At 41.2% G+C, this 21,370-nt stretch overlaps 1 protein-coding gene across 1 annotated transcript; it reads left to right on the top strand.

Annotated features, from left to right (window-relative positions):
- The first annotated feature begins 441 nt into the window (after positions 1–441).
- On the top strand, positions 442–19,478 carry top3a (DNA topoisomerase III alpha). The gene is made up of 19 exons (XM_080906158.1): positions 442–991; positions 2,126–2,185; positions 2,275–2,348; positions 2,440–2,515; positions 2,673–2,781; positions 2,898–3,041; positions 3,143–3,313; positions 3,412–3,512; positions 4,848–4,922; positions 5,047–5,129; positions 5,423–5,633; positions 5,777–5,962; positions 6,116–6,245; positions 6,906–7,019; positions 7,113–7,278; positions 7,408–7,554; positions 8,185–8,307; positions 14,386–15,134; positions 17,602–19,478. The coding sequence occupies exons 1-19, from the start codon at positions 761–763 to the stop codon at positions 17,763–17,765; spliced, it is 3,114 nt and encodes a 1,037-aa protein (XP_080762284.1). The 5' UTR covers positions 442–760; the 3' UTR covers positions 17,766–19,478.
- Positions 19,479–21,370: the final 1,892 nt, after the last annotated feature.

The following is a 21,370-nucleotide window of genomic DNA, read 5'->3' as shown; positions in this document are numbered from 1 at the left end:
TTGAATTCGTCAATATAGAGGTTTAAAGCACTCCACGAGTATAAATACATATTAGGAAATAAGATCTGGGGTTTTTTTCCAAAATTATTATAGAGCCTTAAAAGCTACTAATTAATTATCAATTTTACATTTTAGAGATTTAAAAAAAAAAACCAATGTAATATATTCTAGAAAGTAAAACCCAATGATCAAACTCCAAATTACCAATAGTAAGTTATTCTGGCATGTAAAAAATGGGTGTATTTATAGTGTATTTTATTTTTTTAACAACCGAGTAACATTGCGTTAGCGTTATTCTATAAAAAACTAATTATAAAACATATGCTACACATCTAGACAAAAGTAAAATTGAGTGGACGTATTGTAATATTCTTTCTAAGCCTGTTTTAAGGTTTTCATTTGAGGTTTTGCGTCAGGATATTTGCGACAGTGTTCCGACCTTGATGACGGCAGTTTTGACAGGCAGGCGCGGATTTTGTAAACAGAAGTAAGAGTGTTCCTGTGTCTAAGGTCCTCTTCATTTTTTTTTATTGCTAATTGTTGGTAATTTTCGTGTGGCAGGCATATATTTCCTCTTTGTTCGCTGTTTTATTTGTGGGAAGTGAAGTTAGTCAAGCTTTAGTTGCCTTTTTTGCTCTTTGTTGAAGTTCCTGGGAGCTGATAATATGTAGCTCCCCGCATCAGCTAGCATGCTAACAAAATGGGAAGAGAACAGCGCTGAAGCTGTCCGTTGAGCCGGCTGCTTCACGTGAGAGCGGGTATGCTAGTAGCGTGTCTCCTCAGGAGATCTGTGCTTTTATCGGGACTACGGCGGCCGGGAGTCCAGCGGAGGTATTTCTGTGCGGCGCAGAGTGTCCTCCAGGACACATTGCAGCAGGAGGCAGACATGATCCGAAGCCGGGGGCAGATCCGTCGGGTCCTCTGCGTGGCCGAGAAAAATGATGCTGCTAAGGGGATCTCTGAAATTATGTCCAGCGGCAGGGCCAGGAGGGTCAGTCACATCCCCTCTCACACACTCACCTCAGACAGACAAATCTACCAGGCTAATGTGTCAACTCTCTATCAGTTCCAAAATGTGTAGCACTAGTAAAAAGTCTTGAGCCACCTATCATTTCTTTATATTTTGCTAAGTAAACATACACAAACATACATGGAAATACAGTATATAAGGCATTTTTTATTCTGTTCTCTCTCAGGATGATCCCACACTGCTTCAATAATGTTGAGGTCTGGGCTCTTGGGAGGCCAATCCATGACTGATGTTCCATTGTGTGTGTGTTTTTTTTTTTCTATCCAGGAACGCTTTTACTGCATTAGCAGTGTGTTTGGGAATATTGTCATGCTGAAAATGAAGCTGTTGCCAATTGGACATTTTCAGAGATAGTACAGTTAGAGTGGATCAAATCTAATCCATCCAATTCTGTATTTATAATTTCCCTAACATTACTGACTGAAATGAAATCCCAAACCATGGCACCGTGTCTTACAGATAGCTGTAGACAGGCTGATTTCCTCTGTACATGCTGAAGAGATTTGAGTAAGAAGTTTCAAGTTTGGGTTTGTTTACTTCCTTAAGAATGGCTTTATGACAGGCACCTTTCTACAACCCTGGGATATGTTATTGTTGTGAGTAACAACTGTGATATATCAGGGTTTCTCCTGGCTAAAAACAGGCCTTTGGGAGGATGAACACTCACAGAAGCACAACTGGTCCCACATATAGCTGGACCAGCAGTGAGATTGTGTTACTTGTTTCTGTGAATTTGTCTGTTATTTTTGGTCATTTGATAAACAAAGATGTATTTTAAACTCGAGTAAATTAAACTCCATTTAAATAATATGTGCAGGGAAAAAGTACATATATATATATATATATATATATATATATATATATATATATATATATATATATATATATATATATATACATACATACATACACAATAACAAGATCTCTGACAGACACATTTGTATTGTGTAGCTTACATAAATATGGTGAGCAAAATAAGAAACGCCTGTACAGTTTGACTTGTCAACCATACCGATTTCTCCATCTATACATCTGACAATACAACAACAAATCTTTGGTTGCTCCAGCACTCATTGTCTTGTTTTTTTATTTTAGAGGGAAGGAATGTCGAAGTTTAATAAAATCTATGAGTATGAATATCATCTCTTTGGGCAAGTAAGGAAAATTTCATACATTTACCTAAATGTCTGTTCTTTGGCGTTTCGCTTTGTGTCTGATTTTTGTCCCTGTGCTTCCTTCACCAGAATGTGACTGTCTCAATGACATCAGTATCAGGGCATTTACTGGGTCTGGAGTTTAAAGCTCCATTTCAGAAATGGTAAGTTTAAAAATTTTGTTTTTTGGGGGTATAAAGCATCAAACACGCTAACAGAAAAAGCTTATTGTTTTTTATCCTTTTCTCTCCAAAGGCACAGCTGCAATCCGGTGCTGCTGTTTGATGCAGAAGTAGAGAAATATTGTCCGGATAATATGTTACAGATTAAGGTAGGCTCATTAACTGTCCTCCTAATAATAGGAAACATCTACTGAAATAAATGATTATTTTGTATTTCAGTTCAAAGTTTACTGTTTATTAAGTCAACTGCTATAACATTCTTCCTCTCCTCACTTTCCTTTTCTCTGTCCTTTTTTTCTTACATAGCGAACGCTAGAGAAGGAGGTGAGGCTGTGCCAGGCCTTGGTCATCTGGACTGATTGTGATAGAGAGGGAGAAAACATTGGCTTCGAAATCATAGATGTTTGCAAAGCAGGTATAGCAGAAGTCTGGATGTTTTTGTTGACTGTGTAAGGCCTCAGAAGTTCAGGCTTCATGTGAAAAACCTGCTGCTAAAAACATCTCCTCTGTCTGCATTTTGTTTTCTTTCAGTGAAGCCAAATTTACAAGTCTTTCGGGCAAAGTTTTCTGAGATCACGCCCAACTCAATCCGAAGAGCCTGTGAGACTCTAACAGAGCCTGATGCTAACGTCAGCGATGCAGTTGATGTCCGCCAGGAGCTGGACTTGCGTATAGGTAAGACAGCACTCGCTCTTAAGCACATGGAAGGCTTTGTGGGGATAATGGATTGGGTCAAAGGTCAGTGATTCAACAAATGTCTGATGCATCCTTCATAGGTGCATCTTTTACTCGATTCCAGACACTTCGCCTGCAGAAGATCTTCCCAGAGTCCCTGGCCAATCAGCTGATCTCATACGGCAGCTGTCAGTTTCCCACTCTGGGTTTTGTGGTGGAGCGCTTCAAAGCCATCCAGGCATTCATACCCGAGACTTTCTATAAGATCAAAGGTTTGTCCGTGCACACACCCCAATACTCAGCAGAAATTCAGTGATTTGGGTTTTAAAAGGATATTCACCTCTCTCCTTCGTGTCTCTCTTTGCCTCAGTGATCCACGAGGTGGAGGAGGATTGTGTGGAGTTTAACTGGAAACGAAACCGCCTCTTCAATCACACAGCTTGTCTAGTGCTCTACCAGATCTGCATGGAGGTATGTGCCTGCATTTTTTTATGTTGAATATCCTACACTTTGTTCCTTCAGTGATTAAAAACTCATGAGCTGTTCGTGAAATAGTCACGACCTCTGATCTGTTGCTTTTATGGGTTTGTTTTAGTTGTTATTCTATGTGAGACTGTAGCTGCTGTGATTTTTCTGTGTGTTTATACAGCCATGAGTGTTTTGTGTTGTTATATGTTGGTTTGGGGGTTTTTTTGCTTATTGATGAGAGAACAAAGTTGTCATCTGGCTCTATGACTCTCATCGAGACACGTGTATTGTTTACTGTCGAGCCCAGTAATTAACACTTCATTCTCACTGTTGCCCACAGAGAGAAATGTGAGAATCGGAAGAAAAACTTAAGTCAGAGAGACTCAGCAATGTTTGTCTCTGTGCGCTGGGTTTAGTCTGCAGTTCTTTAGAGTATTGGAGGATAACAAGTCAAACTGTAGATGTGATGAACTTATTCTAGTGGGGCAATGAGAGCCTGATTCTGGTTAGAGAAGGCCAGCAAGGAAGTTCCTGCATTATACCTTAAAAGTGCACACTATCTTTTTATAGTAACATGGTGAGACGGCTCACATGTAGTTCCAAAACCAAAGAGTTCAGCATTCAGTTGTGTGGTCCATTTATGGCTCCACTAAGCTTTCTTTTATTTTCTTTTTTTAAATTTGTTCCCCCGTGTTGGCAGAGAAAAACTGTTAATAGACTTTAAAATGTGTCCTGAGGAGACAAACAGAAGTTCACATTTCCTGTTTGCATTCACAGCTTTTCACCAAAACAGACTACAGGTGCTGAAACAATTTCCTTCCTCACTTAACATTTGTGTTCCTTTTTCTGCTTTCAATTTGAAAATCTGTATTATTTACACCTCACACTCAAGATTGAGATGGTCTTTGATTAGGTAGGCATCTCACATTATCAAGCACTACAGGTCCTGTTACTACTAAATTAAACTATCCATTGTGGGGGGTCATTGTCGCTATTCAAGAAGCTTTTCAATGCACAAAAACCCCACACCACTTGGGCCAGAATAGCTGGTGTTTATTTCAGCTGTTGCAAACAGATAAGTAACATCAATAATATTTTTGAGGATGCTAAATCTAACCAACAGCAGAAAGTAAAAGAGTGAAAAGTACAATCCAAGGTTAGTATCCACCTTGAAAGGCACCATGGACATGTACCAACTGTGTGTGAGGTTAGCGCATCTCTATGCTTCTCCTGCTGCTGTTAGGACACCACAGTAAGTTTCAAGTGTTTTCAACCTGCACAAATAAAATGATATAAAAGCCGCGTGTGAAAAGAGAATATCACTTCATTCATTTCCAGGATCCCATAGCAACAGTCACCTCAGTAACCAGCAAACCTAAGAGTAAATGGAGGCCACTGCCTTTGGACACTGTGGTAAGAATAAAAAGCCAAACAGCTGCACATAAATGTAAAACACACAGCAACTTTAAAAAAAAAAGATTTTGTCCTGCTGCTTTGGCCCACTGCAAATAGTCTTCTTCATTTGTCTGGCCTACAGGAACTGGAGAAACTGGCTTCACGGAAGCTCAGAATAAGTGCCAAAGAGACCATGAAAATTGCAGAAAAGCTCTATACTCAGGGGTGAGTGTGTGAATCTTTTAGTCGAAAGCATTTTATGTGATGTAAAAACTGCTTTCCAGAGAATAAACTAATGTCTCGATGTCTGAACTTATTTCACTCTTAAGCCTGATGTGTGAGAGTGTCTGTGGGTTCAATGAAACATACAAGTCCATTTAGATGTTTTCTTAGTTTTATACACAAAGAACGTCCACTCTGGAGGTTCGGCAATCAGTGATTTTACATTTCCAGAGCGTTCCTACATCGTGAATCATGCGTCCTTTTCTTTGTTCTTTTTTTTTTCTTCTTCTGCTCAGGTTCATCAGCTATCCCCGCACAGAGACCAACATTTTTCCAGCAAACTTGGCTCTTACCCCACTGGTGGAGCAGCAGGCTCACAGCCCGGTGTGGGGGGCATTCGCCCAGCGAGTGCTTGACCAGCCGGGGGGACCCAACCCAAGACAGGGCAAGAACTCTGACCAAGCCCACCCTCCCATACATCCCACCAAGTTCACTAACACACTGCAGGTAGCTTGGTGTGATCAATAACAGGGATTATTTATTTATTTTTTCATTTCTATTGTTTCAATTTTATGAACAGAAAACAACCACAGAATCTGAGAAGATAATTACAATAAACACTGCTTGTTGTCTCTTTGTGTTCTTCCCAGGGCAATGAAGGACGTGTGTATGAGTTCATTGTTCGCCATTTCTTAGCTTGTGTATCCCAGGATGCTTTGGGACAGGAGACTGTGGTTGATATAGATATCGCTCAGGAGAAGTTCTCCGTCTCGGGACTCATGATCATTGCAAGGAACTACCTGGATGTTTACCCCTATGACAGGTGGAGCACAAAGGTACAGTGTGGGTGTTTAGACTGACCAAACTTTACCAGTTTTGCTCTAAACCCACTTAACCAGCTCAAATAGTGACTGAAACATTCTTGGCATTCATTACACATCTCTACGTTATTGCTTTTTGTGGACAACATATTCAAATGTGCTCTACAGGTGATTCCAGTGTATGAACAAGGCTCTCAGTTCCAGCCCTCTGCTATTGAGATGGTGGATGGACAGACGAGTCCTCCGCAGCTGCTCACTGAAGCCGACCTCATATCGCTGATGGAGAAGCACGGCATTGGTATATAATTGACGCACAAAGTCAGAAATTCTGTTTTTTTTGTGGGTTGTTAGGTTTGTTTGTTTGTTAGTTAGTTTTGTGTATTTGTCGACTTGTCACTAGTCCATAAATACTTTAAATGATGAATATATGTAATGTGTGGTTTTTCACAGGATGAGAGATTTAAAGACCCAGTACATAAAGTGTCAGTTTAAAATATTATATTTACAAGACCAGCTCACTGTCATGTGATTTAATGGAAGAAATGTTTCATTATAAAATATGTTGTTAGTTTTTGATCATTTAGTGAATTAAATATCATAGTTTAAATTAAATATTACCTTTAAAGTGTGATCTCTATAAAGAGATTCATGATTATATTGACTCAGGTCAATAGTATTCGGCAAATGAGGGAATATTACATTTTACCCCCACTTTGTTGAATTGGGGCCTCGGACAATTAAGGCAAAAGAAAGTCCAACTTGGTCCAACCCAACTAACAAGTTGTACCTAATAAAGTGTCTAGTGAGTGTATGTGGATATTTTTTGTGTGTTGATCTGGTTTAATAAAAGCAGCTCCACCTACTAACACGTGCTTCTCTCAGTATAGACCTTCTTTGCTCCGTACTCACAGTTTGGTGTCTAATGTGAGTGTTACTATGCTAACTGTTCACATTACAGGTACAGATGCAACCCACGCTGAGCACATTGAGACTATAAAGAGTCGCATGTATGTGGGCTTGACAGCTGACCAGAGGTTTACGCCTGGAGAGCTGGGCATGGGGCTGGTGGAGGGTATGTGCACGCACGCTCGCACTCAATGTAAAGCTCGGTCACTCAGTTAAGCTGCGTACATATCAATGTGTGCGTGTTTGTGTGTGCGTGCAGGTTATAACTCCATGGGCTATGAGATGTCAAAACCGAACCTGCGTGCTGAATTGGAAGCAGACCTCAAGCTGGTGTCAGAAGGCCGAAAGGACAAACAGAGCGTGCTGCAGCATCACATCCAGAAATACAAGACCGTCTTCATTGAGTCTGTCAGGAAAGCGAAGAAGTTAGTTGCATTTACCTTGTAGTTTACACGTGTGTATGTCTGCATCCTCAATATTAAAACTAGTGCGTAACCTTTCCTGCTATCGCTGCATCCTGCTGGTAAGAAGTCGTATGTCTGCTGTTCCCTCAGGTTAGATGAAGCGCTGTCTCCCTATCTCGGTGCAGCTCACGAGATCCCTGAAGCAGAGCAGCAGGACATGGAGATCCCGCTGCCGGTGAGGAAGTGCCCTAACTGTGGTCGGGACATGGTGCTGAAGAAGAAGAGAGAGGGAAACAGGTGAGACGATGGAAACAACGGAAGCTGTAAAAAAGAAGGATGCGTTCTTCCAACCTTCCTCAGCAGGCAGTAGAGATGTATTTGTTAAAAATACACCGATTGGGCAAAAAAAGAAACTCACACCTTCTAATATTTTGGTCCTTACCTTTGGTAAAAGCACACATGCGCTGTGGCATCTCCCAGTGTGGGAAAGTTGGACTGTTATATAAAGTCTTCTCAACACATCCCAAAGATTCTCACTGGGGTTAAAGTCTGGACTCCGTGGTGTGTGAAAATGGTGTGTCATTCTCCCTGAGCTGAACTATCACAGTTTGAGCCTGATGAGTTCTGGCATTGCCATCTTTAATGTGCCACCAAGGGGCATACTAATGGAAAAAGATTGAACTTGACCAGCTCAAGGAACCTCAGATCCTAACACTGCCACCACAGTCCTGTGTGGTAGGAACTTCATGTGATTCACTTTTTACCTGACGCACCCATCACATCTTACTTTTATTTTTTTAGTTACATTTATTCATTTTGATTATTTTTTTGGGGGGGGGGAGGTTTCTACCATCGTAGCGGACATAAACGCTTTTTGCACCCTCGCTGCACTCTGACCTCTCAGCTGCTCTCTGTCTCCTCCTGCAGTAAATACCTGTCATGTGTGGGCTTCCCAGCCTGTAAAACAGCAGTGTGGTTTCCCGACGTGGTGCTCGAGGTCAGCAGAGATGAAAGCACATGTCCTACCTGTCAGCCACACCCCATTCATATGTGAGTATTGATTTGTATTAATCTGGACAGTATTAAAGCCTCATAGGAGTGCTTGATAAGTTACCAAACTGAAATGTCCTAAATAAAGTAAGGCTAGCTTACTGGGATCAAGGGTTGAGTAATGCTGTGACAATGCTGATCTGTCTCTTCCTCAAAGACTCAAGTTTGTAATTTGCTTTGTAGTACAAAAAGATTATTTGTATTTTCCCTTTAAAAAAATAAAATAAATAAAATAAAATGTCCAAAAGTTGATTCTTGGGCGATCGTGGCTCAAGAATTGGGAGTTCACCTTGTAATCGGAAGGTTGCCGGTTAGAGCCCCGGCTTGGACAGTCCCAGTCGTTGTGTCCTTGGGCAAGACACTTCACCCGTTGCCTACTGGTGGTGGTCAGAGGGCCCGGTGGCGCCAGTGTTCGGCAGCCTCGCCTCTCTCAGTGCGCCCCAGGGGGGCTGTGGCTACAATGTAGCTTGCCATCACCAGTGTGTGAATGGGTGGATGACTGAAAATGTAAAGCGCCCTTAGCCCATAGGGACTAGTAAAGCGCTATACAAATACAGGCCATTTACCATTCTGTTAATCTGGACGTAGCGTTTTCAGTGGGAGAAACGTTTCGTCACTCATCCAAGTGACTTCTTCAGTCTCAGCTGACTGCAGGTTTCCCCAATCTTATCAACAGTACATTCGCATAATGACTGAAGCTAGCACCACTGAAGGAACAATAGGTCAGTTCCTTCATCATAATTATGCAAATTCTCATGACCATTGATCAACAACCACTGATCAAAGCTCACTGATCAAAGACCACTGATCAATGGCTGTGAGTACCGTTCACAGAGAGTTGGGGAATGGCTGCAATCACAGCATTGTAAGATGGTGAAAGATGTACCCTTAGGTCCCCTCCTTGATTCAAAGATGTTCTTTCCCTTTTCACGTAAACGGCCTCCTTGACTCCGCGCTCAAACCAGCGTTCCTCCCTGTCCAAGATGTGAACATCCTCATCACTGAAAGAGTCCACTGGCCTGCAGGTGTAAATAGACTGCAGAGTCCTGGCCTGACGAGGTAGCTCTTCTGTGTTGTGCCATGTGCTTCGCCAGAGGTTTCCCTGATGTATAAATCCTGGCAATCCTCCTGGCACTTAACAGCGTACACTATGCGTTTTGGGGGGTTTAAAAGCCACAGAGACACAGTTTAGAATGGATTCTGAATAAATGAATACATTTTTAAACATCCATTTTCTTTCTTCTGTATTTTCCTGTATTTATTTTGATATTTTCATCAGTTTTTGCATATGGTTTTTATTGAGCCATATTATTTGACTGTGTCATTAACACTCCAGCTGAAGAATAATTACACCTTAAATACAGACTCACAGAGCTGTAAGCGTGGCTGAAGAGTCTTCACACACATGTCCTCGTTGTTCACTGTGTCCTTCTGGCTCTGTGTGTTTCATTAGGCTCATTTAAACTGTGCACAGTAGATTTGTAGTGCTACTCAGTTTTTATGCAAATGTCCTCTGATGCAATGTGAGTGACAAATAGGTAAGAAGCATTCGTATTTACGACTGTCCTGCACTAAAGGAGTTGGGATTGTTTTCCTCTGCAATCCACTGCTGTCCAGCCAGAGCAGTGATCGCACATTATGTGGTCAGTGCTGTAGATAAACGGCCTTCACAAGAGGCCAAAGAGTGCCTCCTACTTGGTGTGTGTGTGTGTGTGTGTGTGTGTGTGTGTGTGTGTGTGTGTGTGTGTGTGTGTGTGTGTGTGTGTGTGTGTGTGTGTGTGTGTGTCTCTAATGCTTGTAGTCTTTAAGGTCTTTCAGGAAGTGTAACACTAACTCTCTGCTCTAACCAGAAGAGCGTAAGGTACCCTAAGCAGTAATAAGTACGTTGGAAAAACAGCTGACAGACTGGTTTTTGTGTTGTTGTTTTTTCTTCTCCTGTTTTTTTGACAGCCTACTAATGTTGACAGTCACAGCTTTAACATGAAGTGCTCTTTTTGTTTCACTTCCTGCTTGTCACATGAACCCAGGAGAAATATATTAGTTTACTAATTATATTTCTGAAGTCCTCAGCACTGAAGACACATCCCCAAAAATAGATAACCAGCAAATGTCAAGTTTGGTACTGTTAGAATAAGAGTGGACTTTAACTGCAGCAGTCTTGTCCTGCATGATTACTGATTACTTATTGTACTGAGATACATCTATCTCAGCCTAACTGACCACTGTTATGTATCAAAGTTCAAATGCTGATTTAAAGAGCAGCGACCTTCCCTGCAACGGTCACACAATACAGTACAACGCAGAAAAAATCTGAATATGTACAGAACAAAAACATGTAGACTCTTAATAACATATAACATGTAAAGTATGTACTCTGGCCTCAGATTTCCAAAAGACTCTTACAAAACTGTTTTAGGATTCGGTAAACGTCCCCTAGCGTCACGCAGAAAAGAGTCTCAACCTAAATCATCTCCCTAAATCATGCCTGCTGATTTAGACTTTTGTCAGGGTCTGTGCTACAGGGGGCCACATAACCTATTCACACTTGCACTTATGCTGCATTATGTGTTAATTACCCTGTGTTAGTGACCTGCTGTTATAGTCGATAGAAATGCAGGGGCTTTTTTCTTTCCTGTCCCCCCCACCTCTCTTTGTTTTGGTCAGTTTTGTTTTTTTGTCAGGGACAAAATTTTTCACTTCTGTTTTTCCACTTCTTTGTACATTTCCTCACGTCCATTCTTTTAGGAATTTACTGACATGTGTGAGTCATTATATATCTATTATTGGCATTATTAGCATCAATATAAGTACAATGGTTGTTATTCTCTCACTGATAAATTCAAAAACTGCTGCAACAAAGGGTAGCTGGAAATGTACAGGAGGAACTGTTACTGAACAGACCAGTCAGTGCAGATGCACGCTGTGTCACCACGACGTGTTGTTGCATTTCTAGGGAGGTACACATCAGGCATACGGTTAAAGTGTAGATTTTCAGAGAGGTTTGCGTGTATGACGTAGCTATGGTGTAGATTTCCCAGTAACACGCTATCTTCCAGCTTAACAGTGGAAATACCAAAGAACCATATGCTGTAAAGTATTTGCACTGATGTTCTGTTGTTTTCTCTTTGCTGCACTACTCAGATCCTCCTGAGCTGCTCTCGAGCTATATAAAAATGTTTTACAATTCCAGCCTCATGACTTAGACTTACAAGCTAACTGGACACCAGAGGCCCGGTGTGAGAAACGCTCCACTATTTAATAAAAATCAAGTTTGAAGAGGAACTAAATCAGTTAACCAGACTTTAAGCAGTTTTTGCTCAGGAGAGTCTGTAGAGTCTGCTAATCAGCAGGTCGGTGCTCAACCCCCGGCTCCTCCAGTCCACATGCGGAAGTGTGCTTGGACAAGATAATGAACTCCAAAGTGCATTGAACAAACCTTGTGTGACTAGGTGAATGAGGCTTCTAGGAAAAGGTGCTTTGAGTGCTCAGATAATATAGAAAAGCACCGTATAAGTACCAGTCTGTAAGCAGACTGTACTACAGGTAGATGTATCTCAGCTCAGTTAGTGACATGTGGCCTTTGCAGACTTTGACAGTTAGATGAATTGTTCTGCATGTGCTGACTTACACAATGAAATAGTTTGAACATATTTTAGAAGTCAAAACTACTCAACTGATAGAAGGTGATCAGTTTTAATCACAAAGACGTATTCAACCAGTAACTGGTCAAACTCTGGACACTCGGTCATTTGCAGAAATGTGCAGAAACATTTGCAATGCTTCACGTCTCTCTGTTAGAGTGCTCACACGCTGTGCTCAGTGATGCTTTTTAATCAGCAACTGCTTCATGGCTTTCCTGTTGTCTTTAACTCATTTAAATTGCTCCATATAATCCAGCTCTGAGGTCTCCATCAGACCTGGACGATCATTTCGGTTTCGGTTTCTCACTGAAATTAACACGTTCTCGAATCATGCAGGAGCAGTCCAGCTTTCTGCATGTGTTTGAGTGTTGTGTTTTTGGTAACTGGCACCTGTAACTGGTGTTGAATGTTCTTTCATCACAGGCATAAGGCACAGTAACACGATTAAGCCAGAGCCCTTATGTTGTGAGGGGTTTCACGTGTTGTTTTGCTAACTATATTTCAGAACGCATGATTTTTGAAGGTGCTTTGTACTTGACTGATTTAGGGAGGGATATCTAAGTTATGAGTGCTTTTGTAAAAGATTCGTCCTCTCAGCACAACAGAGACTTAACTCACACATTAACTGAAAAAAAACATGTATTTATTTATTTTTTCAGTGGTCACGTCAGTGCTAAACTCCCTCCGTGCCTTATGCTACCCTCTCAGGCAAACAAACAGCGACGGCCCTGACGCTCTCGAGAAATTTCTCCAAATCTTGTTTACACAAGTAGGCGTTAACCCTACGAGCACGTGGCTCAGCTCAGTCCAAATATAGGGCACGCTCACTCGCAGTGAGCCAAAGTGCTCCACACCAGCATCTGTTACCATGGCAACCAATCTGGTGGCGAGCTCAAAGTTGAGCTCCAGCCCTCTCTCCAGAACAATGTCAGCGATGTAGTTTTTTGTTTTTTTTTAAATCAGATATCACTGTGCAGCTTGTTGGATAACTTCATATGCTGATAAATGCAGATGTGCGCAGGAGTAGACTGTTGCTTGGTGCTACCGCCTCACTTGTTGCCACGGCAACTTGCCCTGTTTTACCAACTTTTCTTATGTACAGATTTTTGAAAAAGCCACTTTATGGTGGACTGTTTGTCCTCAGTGCTTCACACAGTTTTCTATGAGAATATATATTTTATTACATTTCAGTCATAAGTCATGGTGTATACTCCTGAGTTACTGGTAATTTCAGTTACCTACAGCCACTAAAATTGACAGAGGGTGACAGAAAATGTCACTGCATGGAATTAAACTTCTATATGATATGCCTTTGGTTCACTGATAAATCGTCTCTGTGGATCAAATTTAATTACGCCAGTGAAGCACATATTAATCAAATGTCCATGCAGAAGCGCAAAAGTGACTCACACGTCGTTACCACTGAGCCAATTATATCATGTTGGAAACCCTGTACCTTAAGACATCCAGATGTGTGTGGGGGTTTTAAGCGTTTCCTTCTAATGTCTTTTAGTCACAGCCGAGCACAGAACAACAGAATGAACCTCATTGTCAGTGGAAATATTTAAGTAATTAGGATTCATCTTCTAGAGTTTATTCATATCTCTACATACTTTATGCCAAACAATGATGATCGTCATTCTGCATCAAAGGGGTGGATTAGCAAGCTGATAGATCCATTCATGGGGCCATGCTGGAGTGTCAAATACATGTTGGTATTGGCACAAATATTGACCAATAATAATTAATAGAAAACATTTTTTTAGAAAAAAGTGCAGAAAGCAAAGCTTGGGTTTTTTGTTTTTTAGAAATTTGTCATCATTGATGTCTTAGCTTCATGGTGTTTCTGCAGCACATGTGCAGATCCACAAGAGTGTGGTGAACTGGAGCCTGTCAGCGACAGAGCGAGAGGCAGGGTCACGAGTCAGTCGGACTATCTGAAGAAAACTCACACAGGTGCAGGGAGAAGATCCCAATCCAGAAAGGTCCCAACCAGTCAGCGCCACCAGCCTTCTGCCCTCCTCTGCCGTAATATAACTATTTATGTCAAGAATGTGTTTAAGAATCTTTTCTGCAATAACGTTATGCAGGAGGATTTTTTTTAACAGTGAACTGTGAAATCTTAATACTCCACACCACAGCCATCACAATACCCACTTGACTTTTGTGGGTGGAAACAGTCGGCCTGCTGAACAAATAGTATAATAATTGAAATTACCTGAGGTATTTGATTCTGATTGTGTTGATTGTACTAAAATTGCCCACTCTGAATGAGTCAAGCAAGCTAAGAGGACTGAGCTTACCCGTAGCTTACTTGACTCATTTAGAGTGACTTACTCTCTTTGGATGTTAAATAAGTGATGGATTGCCACACAGCACAGCTCATTTATTAGATGTGCATACTGAGGTTGCCTCCTGTGTGTCCTCCCTTCTTCAGGTTGAAGTTCAAGTTCCGCAGGGGTAGCCTTCCTCCCATGATGCCTCTGGAGTTTGTCGGCTGCATCGGTGGCTGTGACGAGATCCTCCGAGAAGTGCTGGACCTGAAATATCTCAGACCAGGGGGAGGTGGTGGTGGTGCAGGAGTTGGAGGAGGGGGTGGAAGAGGAGATGACCCTCATCCTCCACCTCCAAGGCCACCCAGACCTGATCCGTCCAGAACCCGAATCTCTAATCCTCGCCATTCTCTCCCGCCTGTGCCCTCCTGGACCCCACAGCCGACGTCTCCACCAGGTGGCCGCAGTATGAGTATAAACGCCAGCAGTGACGCGATCGTGTGCAACTGTGGTCAGGATGCACTCCTCCTGACTGTGCGCAAAGACGGCCCTAATCAAGGCCGGCAGTTTTACAAGTGCAACGCCGGGAGCTGCAACTTCTTTCTTTGGGCAGATCAACCAAGTCAGCAGGGGGCGCCACAGAATCGAGGGCTGCCACCGCCAGCACCGAGGACTTCCCAGCCTCCTAGGCCATCTCTGGGATTCAGAAACACATCTGAAGGAAGCAGAGGGCAGGAAGCGGGTGCACCAGGACATTTGGAACAGGTGATGTGCAACTGCAACGAGGCAGCCGTGACGCGAACGGTGCAGAAGGACGGTCCAAACAAGGGTCGCATGTTCCACACCTGTGGGAAGCCAAGAGAGCAGCAGTGTGGCTTCTTTCAGTGGGCTGATGAGAACGTACCTCCACCAGGTGGGGCTCTCACACACAAATCCTCCTCTGAGCTCCTAATCATAATCCAATGTCAGACCACATACCTCCAACAGGGCTGAAAATTCCCTCTACACATGCACGAGCTGTGTCACTGTTATCTCTTACTTCAATTCAATATGCATTTGTGAAGATATGATGCACATTACACACAAAACAGTGAAGAATGCTTCCTAAAATTCCTGGATCCATACACAGTGACTCATAGTCATCAGTCACTTACACATGAGTTAGGCCCCGCCTCTGATAAAAATGCAAATCTTTCCACAACCTTTTGAGTCATTCATTTAACAAACAGGCAGACAGAAAAAACAAACAGTCTGAACCAATCACGTAACTTCTTTGGCTCAGGTAGTGAAAAGGAAAAGTATGTAATTAGTTAGATTACTTTGTTAAATGGGCATAAAATTAATTCTCATCTTTATTTCCTTTAACAAGTATGGACAAACACATTCCTGGCAGGACAAATAGTTGAACAAGTGTTTCTAGCAGCTGCTTGATTTTCAGGGAAATCTCGTCACAAACTTCCTAACAGAACTGCTTTATTGTTACAACGTATGGAGTCACCAGCTCTATTGAGGTCATTGCTATTGAGCCTGGGCTTTGACGTGGATGCGCTGCGGCTATACTGCCTTTGTATTGGCTTCACCTGAAACACATATTATGCGTAGGAACGAGTGAGTCACAAGGACAACATGAGGATGAGCTCATTTTCAGATTGTGTTTTGCCTTCACTGTGAACCTTTATCAACAAGTTGGTCTCATATGGATAGCATCTACAAACTACACGTATCTTTTTTCCAAAACATAAATACAGCCTAAAAATAGAAAACTAGTTTGACTTATGTTTTGGAAGCTGATCTTCGCAGCGCATAGACACTGATCTTATACTGGTGTACCCACTTTCACTGGGTTAAGTCACATGGTTGACATTGGCAGATGTTTGTAAACAACAAATTCAAAATGTCTCTAATATGACCATATTACGAGACAAATGTTAGAGCCTGACTGATTCATCTGCAGGCTGATATTAACTATGCACTATTATGTCGTTTTTGACAATTATAACAGTCAATAAATGTAAATTAAAGAAATAAAGACGAGGCAGGAGAAGCACCCTTCAGCCACGTTATTAGTGTTGACGTTGCACAGTTTGTCGACCACGTGCACTTTGCAAATCCACTTGCAGTTTCTTAAACTGCTTGTTATCTTAGGTACCTCAACAGTGTTTTGAATAACTACACATAACAAATGTCAGGGATCTCTCTTTGTGTTTGGTGTGGCTAAAAAGTAATATCAGCCAAAATATCAGATGATTAAGTAACCAAAATATCGGTATCGATATTAAAAATCCTATATTGATCGGGCTCTAATACTTGTAAATAAATACAGAAGTGTTTTTTTAATAACCTTGGCTCTGTAGATGCCCACATGAACCAATTAAAGCTTTATCTGTAATAACTGAAGCAGTGTGGTTTGATTAAGCATAGTCACCCTTCAAAACACACCGTTATTATCAGGTCCAAATTTCTTTATTCATACTGCAGCGAGTTCACATGTGATAAGAAAGTAACACACAGCGAAACATTATCAACAACAAATCATAAAACTGATGCAAGAAGTGATAATGTATACTAATAAAGTATGGACCAATAAAGTATTGACAGGATACTTAGGGAAATCCAGTCGGTGTTCTTTATTGTTACACGCCATCAAAACTTGGCATGAAGACTTTTAGTTTACCAGCTGAAATTTTTTAATCTTCATCTTAATCTTAATTATCTGGTCTTATCTGTCTAGGATAAAAAGGATGGGCATAGTTTTCAGGTCTCAGATTGAACCCAGAGTCAAAGTGCATTCATTAAACCTGTAGTGCTTCTACTGGCCAGCAGGGACTGACTCATTCGGTGGCAGAAGGAAGTCTGAGTACAGAAGTAGATGGAAAAACTGCCAAACTGCTCACTTGATCTACAAAATTTCCTGGATGCGCTCTGTCACATTCCAGTGACTACGTCCACCTTTTATATTCTTCGTGGACATATTCAGGTTTTCAGACCAAGCAATACAAGACTTTCTAATAGATTCTCTGAAAAGATGAGTCATCTCAGTAAAAGCAAGCGTACTTGACATTATAAATGTATTATAGACAGGCATTTGCAGTGTATACTATTGAGTTTTAGTGGACTTTGACTGCAGTGATTTGGCTGTAAAATTCTACGAAAGTTCTACAAAGCACATTATGTTTGTTTAAGAAAAAAAAGGATATTATGCTCACCATTTGATGGTAAAAAAGAAAGTACTGTCACGACTCACGAACACAGAGACCTTGAGGCATCAACATGACATGTACCTGCAGTCCCAACATGCTGAAAAAAATTCTTTGGTACTTTCTATGCTATAACTGGTAACTTTGACTCTTTTAACTCTGATCTCTGTTTCCCCGTGTCAGGTGGTTTTGGTGGTGGATTTTATAGTGATGGAGACGGCGGGAGGAAGGGAAGGAAGATGATGGGAGGTCCGAGTGCTAACAGACCCCCTGCTGCTAAGAAACCTCGCACCTGTGGCATCTGCCACATGCCAGGACACACCCGAGTCACCTGTCCTCAGCGATGACCGCTGTCTGTGACTGAAGCCACCCCATAATTGGGCAGAGTTAATGAAGTCTGTGACTTCAGTTTTAAATTTTAAACAACTTGGACTATACATAGAGTGGGGCATCTGCAAAGCAACTGGGTCAACAGGATAAGTGTGTGCAAAACAGAAAGTGTTCCACCCACATGTGTTGGCCAAACCAATACCAAAAGTGCCCAACAGCAGCATAAACTGCAGCTTTTCTTTTTGTTTTCACTCAGCACCGATGCCTCAGCTGTACTCAGATCAGTTCCAGATGAGCGACTCTTCTGTGGGGCTTGGGAGGACAAATAAGGTCAAGCTAATATTGAAGTGTAAAACAAACCAATCAGAACTGTACACGATCCATGTATGCTGGAGAGCACACATAAAATAAACTCTGAGACAAACGCTGAAGTGCTGAACTAGTTTTATTACTCGCGTTTGTAACCACAGCAACCTGAAAGCGCTTAGCAAGTTATTGAAAATTTGCTCACATGGCCTTGGATCAACCGATCCTCCACTCCACTGTCTTTTTCTGCTTTTTACAATCTCGAAATCCTAACTAAAATCCTGTATATTTCTGACTCAGGAGCAACGCCATCTCTGACAAATGAACTTCATTTTAAAAGACGGCGTGCATGCCGGTCAAGACTAATCGGCCAAATGTATTGATATCTGAATATTTTCATGTATCGATTTATGGAGGTGGAAGAAAAAGGCGGGGGAAAAAAATTGTTTTTACACTGCAAAGGTTGGACTGGTCATCTGATGTTCGCACTGATAAAAGTTAATAAACTCATTTTAACATTTTATAGTACATTGAATCTCTGCAGTCATGACAGAGGGAACTTTTGGTTTCGCTTGGAGTGTTCGGGGTTTTCCATTAGCTTTAGCTTTTGCTTTTATTTTGAGTCTGTTGTTTGCTTCTCTTTGTTCATTTACTTTTGGTTTTGAGTCTTAAACTTTCAGTCGGCCCTACTTTGGAAACGAAACAAAATTTATGACTAAGCAGAGCATGCATGAATGAAAACAGACTTGCTCTGGCCTGAAATACTCCGATGCATAAGTAAAGTAGGAATAGAGTCAACCAAATCTAAAAAAAGTTCCCCACAACATCTCTCAGTATGTAACTTTCATATCCAATAACACTTATGAAGCCATGCAAAATCTTTCCTTCATGAAGACTTTTACAGGTACATTAAAGGATCTCATAATTGTAATGAATGTGCTTTTTTTTTTTTTTTTTTTTTTTTTTTTTACCCCCAATAATTTTGAGCCCGTGAAAGTGCACCTTTAATTTAATGCAGTCACATTCAGTTTGTACCAAGCACATTTTTCATTAATGATTATATAAATGACTACGTCTTTGCTTTTATATATTTCTGTTGCACTTGCTTCATGTTTGTGAGTTTTTTGTGTATTAATAAAATAAAATATAGTCTTTCTGTGTTAAAAAATAATTGTAACACAGAGGGAGTGCGAGCATATTTCATACAGTTATTTTTGATAATATAGCCATACTAAGGCCTGTAGCTCAGACTGTATGTTGCGTAATAGTCTGAAGGTAAGATTTGCATGACTTCTTTCAAATCACTCCGTGATTTTTCACGGGATGAACCGTAGTGTGCAAAAACACTCGAGTACACAGACGTAGTCAAAATTTCTCTGCAACTTTGCAATCTTTCCACCACAAGGCCCGACTACAGAAACGCACACCCATAGGCCTATTTAAAACCAAATGCTGAGCGTAAACAAGTTCTTTCTCCTAAAGTTGTGCAGTTTTGTGTTCCAGGGAAAAGTCTGACCGGTTCCGTCTTCCCATAAATGCCTTTTGCCTTTGTTCCCTTGAAATGCACCCCCTGCGGGTGTAGGACAGGAGAAATAAACCCGTGGATTCCCGGTACTGGGCTGTAAGTTACACTAATGTTTTTCGCTGGTCGTATTCCAGTGAAGCAGCCCTGATTTTACTGGCACGTTTGGTGACTCATATGTGAGTCATAACATGTGGGTGGGAGCGAGCGCTGTGATCCGTCCTGCCGTGTTGTGTTTGCCGCTCCATCCCGACTCCCAAATCCGCTACAGTAGTATCCGGGCAGATAACGAGTCATGTGACCGCCGTATCTCTTCTCTGAATTGCAGGAATTACCTCCTACTTACGGGAAAAGAGGCGCATTTATCCCGTATTTCAGACTGATAGGTGTACTCTTCCCTATAGGACCATAAAGAACAGGCGGTCAGATCACCAGAGCTTTATGGACTTTACCGGAACTAAAACACCACAGCGCTCTGTGCAAACTCACTGCTGGTTATTAAAGCGCCCGTGTGGAAATACTCACTGCACAAAATCAGATTAAAAGGGCACTCTGCCACTTTTACAAGTTCTTCTGCTCAAAAAACTCTGACAGAATAGCTTCAGTGAGGTCATCATTATATCATCAGGGGCATCTTGGCGTAGATTTAAATTTTTAAATTGTGTGTGCAGCTAAAAATTGAAAGTTTTTAAGGCACAGCCACTGACCAGGGAAGGAAGTAATAATTAAAACACTGAGTCATGGTAAAGATATTAATCTAATCACAATCTAGCTTTCATGCTCCCAGTCAATATAAACTGGGGTGACTGACTTTGGTTCTTATAATGATGGTGATCATGCAGTAGTTCTTAAATCAAAGGATGAGGATGTATATTCTCTGCTGTTTGGACCAGTAAATGATCTTTGTTTTAAGTAAACAGTGAGTACGGAATTAATTCTAAATGTTAAAACGTGTTAATATTTCTGTCACTCTTCATGTAACCATATAATCTGATAACCTTTCAGTTCTTAACAGTTTATTAATGCTTAATAAGGTCACTGTAAATTACTGCATTTCATACTCCTGCAAACTTCTCATAACCACTGTTCACAATCTCATCAGGTTGTTACAATATGTTACAGCTACTTTTTAAAATGCTTTCCATTGATGTTGTGTTAAATAAGTAAAGTGTGGCCAATTTCAGACGGGTTTTTTTTATTATCTTTCAGGCACTCAAAACCTAAACACATTCCAGCATAACAGTGCTGTTATTTGTGAGTCTTCACTAAAATAACATGACAACAAAACTTTAAAATAATCGTCTTTTATCATCACAACAAGTCACAGATTACTTGTTTAGTCTGCCTGACTCTGCTCAGATCAGCAGGTTGTTCTTTGTAGCTTTAGGTCCAAACACGTGGTGAACACAATCCAACACTCATAACACGGTGAAAGGTGTGTCTCTCATCTCGCCGTTATGTTTTCATTCTGCATTTTTAGCCGTTACAAATGCCGATACTGACATATCAGCAAATATCGTCTATAAATCAGCCCCGCCCAAATGCTGGATTAGCCCCGCCCTAAATGAGCAATAGAAACAAGCTGCAATAGGATGATTTCACATGTTTACAAGTTCTGGATCATTTCAAGCTTCTCTTGACTGAAAAATACACTTGACATTTTTAAATTGTCTGTTGTTAGTATGTTGTGCGTGTAAGGTAACAACATTCACATCTGTCCTGTGTTTTCACAGCAGTTTGTTGCTTCATATCTCGGAGGCTACATTTAAACATGCACACAACAGTGTCATTGGA

Source organism: Rhamphochromis sp. 'chilingali' (genome assembly GCF_963969265.1).
Source record: "Rhamphochromis sp. 'chilingali' genome assembly, chromosome: 15".
NCBI lineage: Eukaryota > Metazoa > Chordata > Actinopteri > Cichliformes > Cichlidae > Rhamphochromis > Rhamphochromis sp. 'chilingali'.
The sequence above is the reverse complement of the archived record's forward strand: the minus strand, read 5'-3'. Positions and strand labels throughout refer to the sequence as shown.

Coding starts and splice junctions, on each gene's coding strand:
- top3a (XM_080906158.1), top strand. CDS start 761: ATGCTAGTAGCGTGTCTCCTCAGGAGATCTGTGCTTTTATCGGGACTA. Junction 2,349..2,439: donor AAAGCTCCATTTCAGAAATG/GTAAGTTTAAAA, acceptor TTCTCTCCAAAG/GCACAGCTGCAATCCGGTGC. Junction 6,246..6,905: donor GATGGAGAAGCACGGCATTG/GTATATAATTGA, acceptor TTCACATTACAG/GTACAGATGCAACCCACGCT.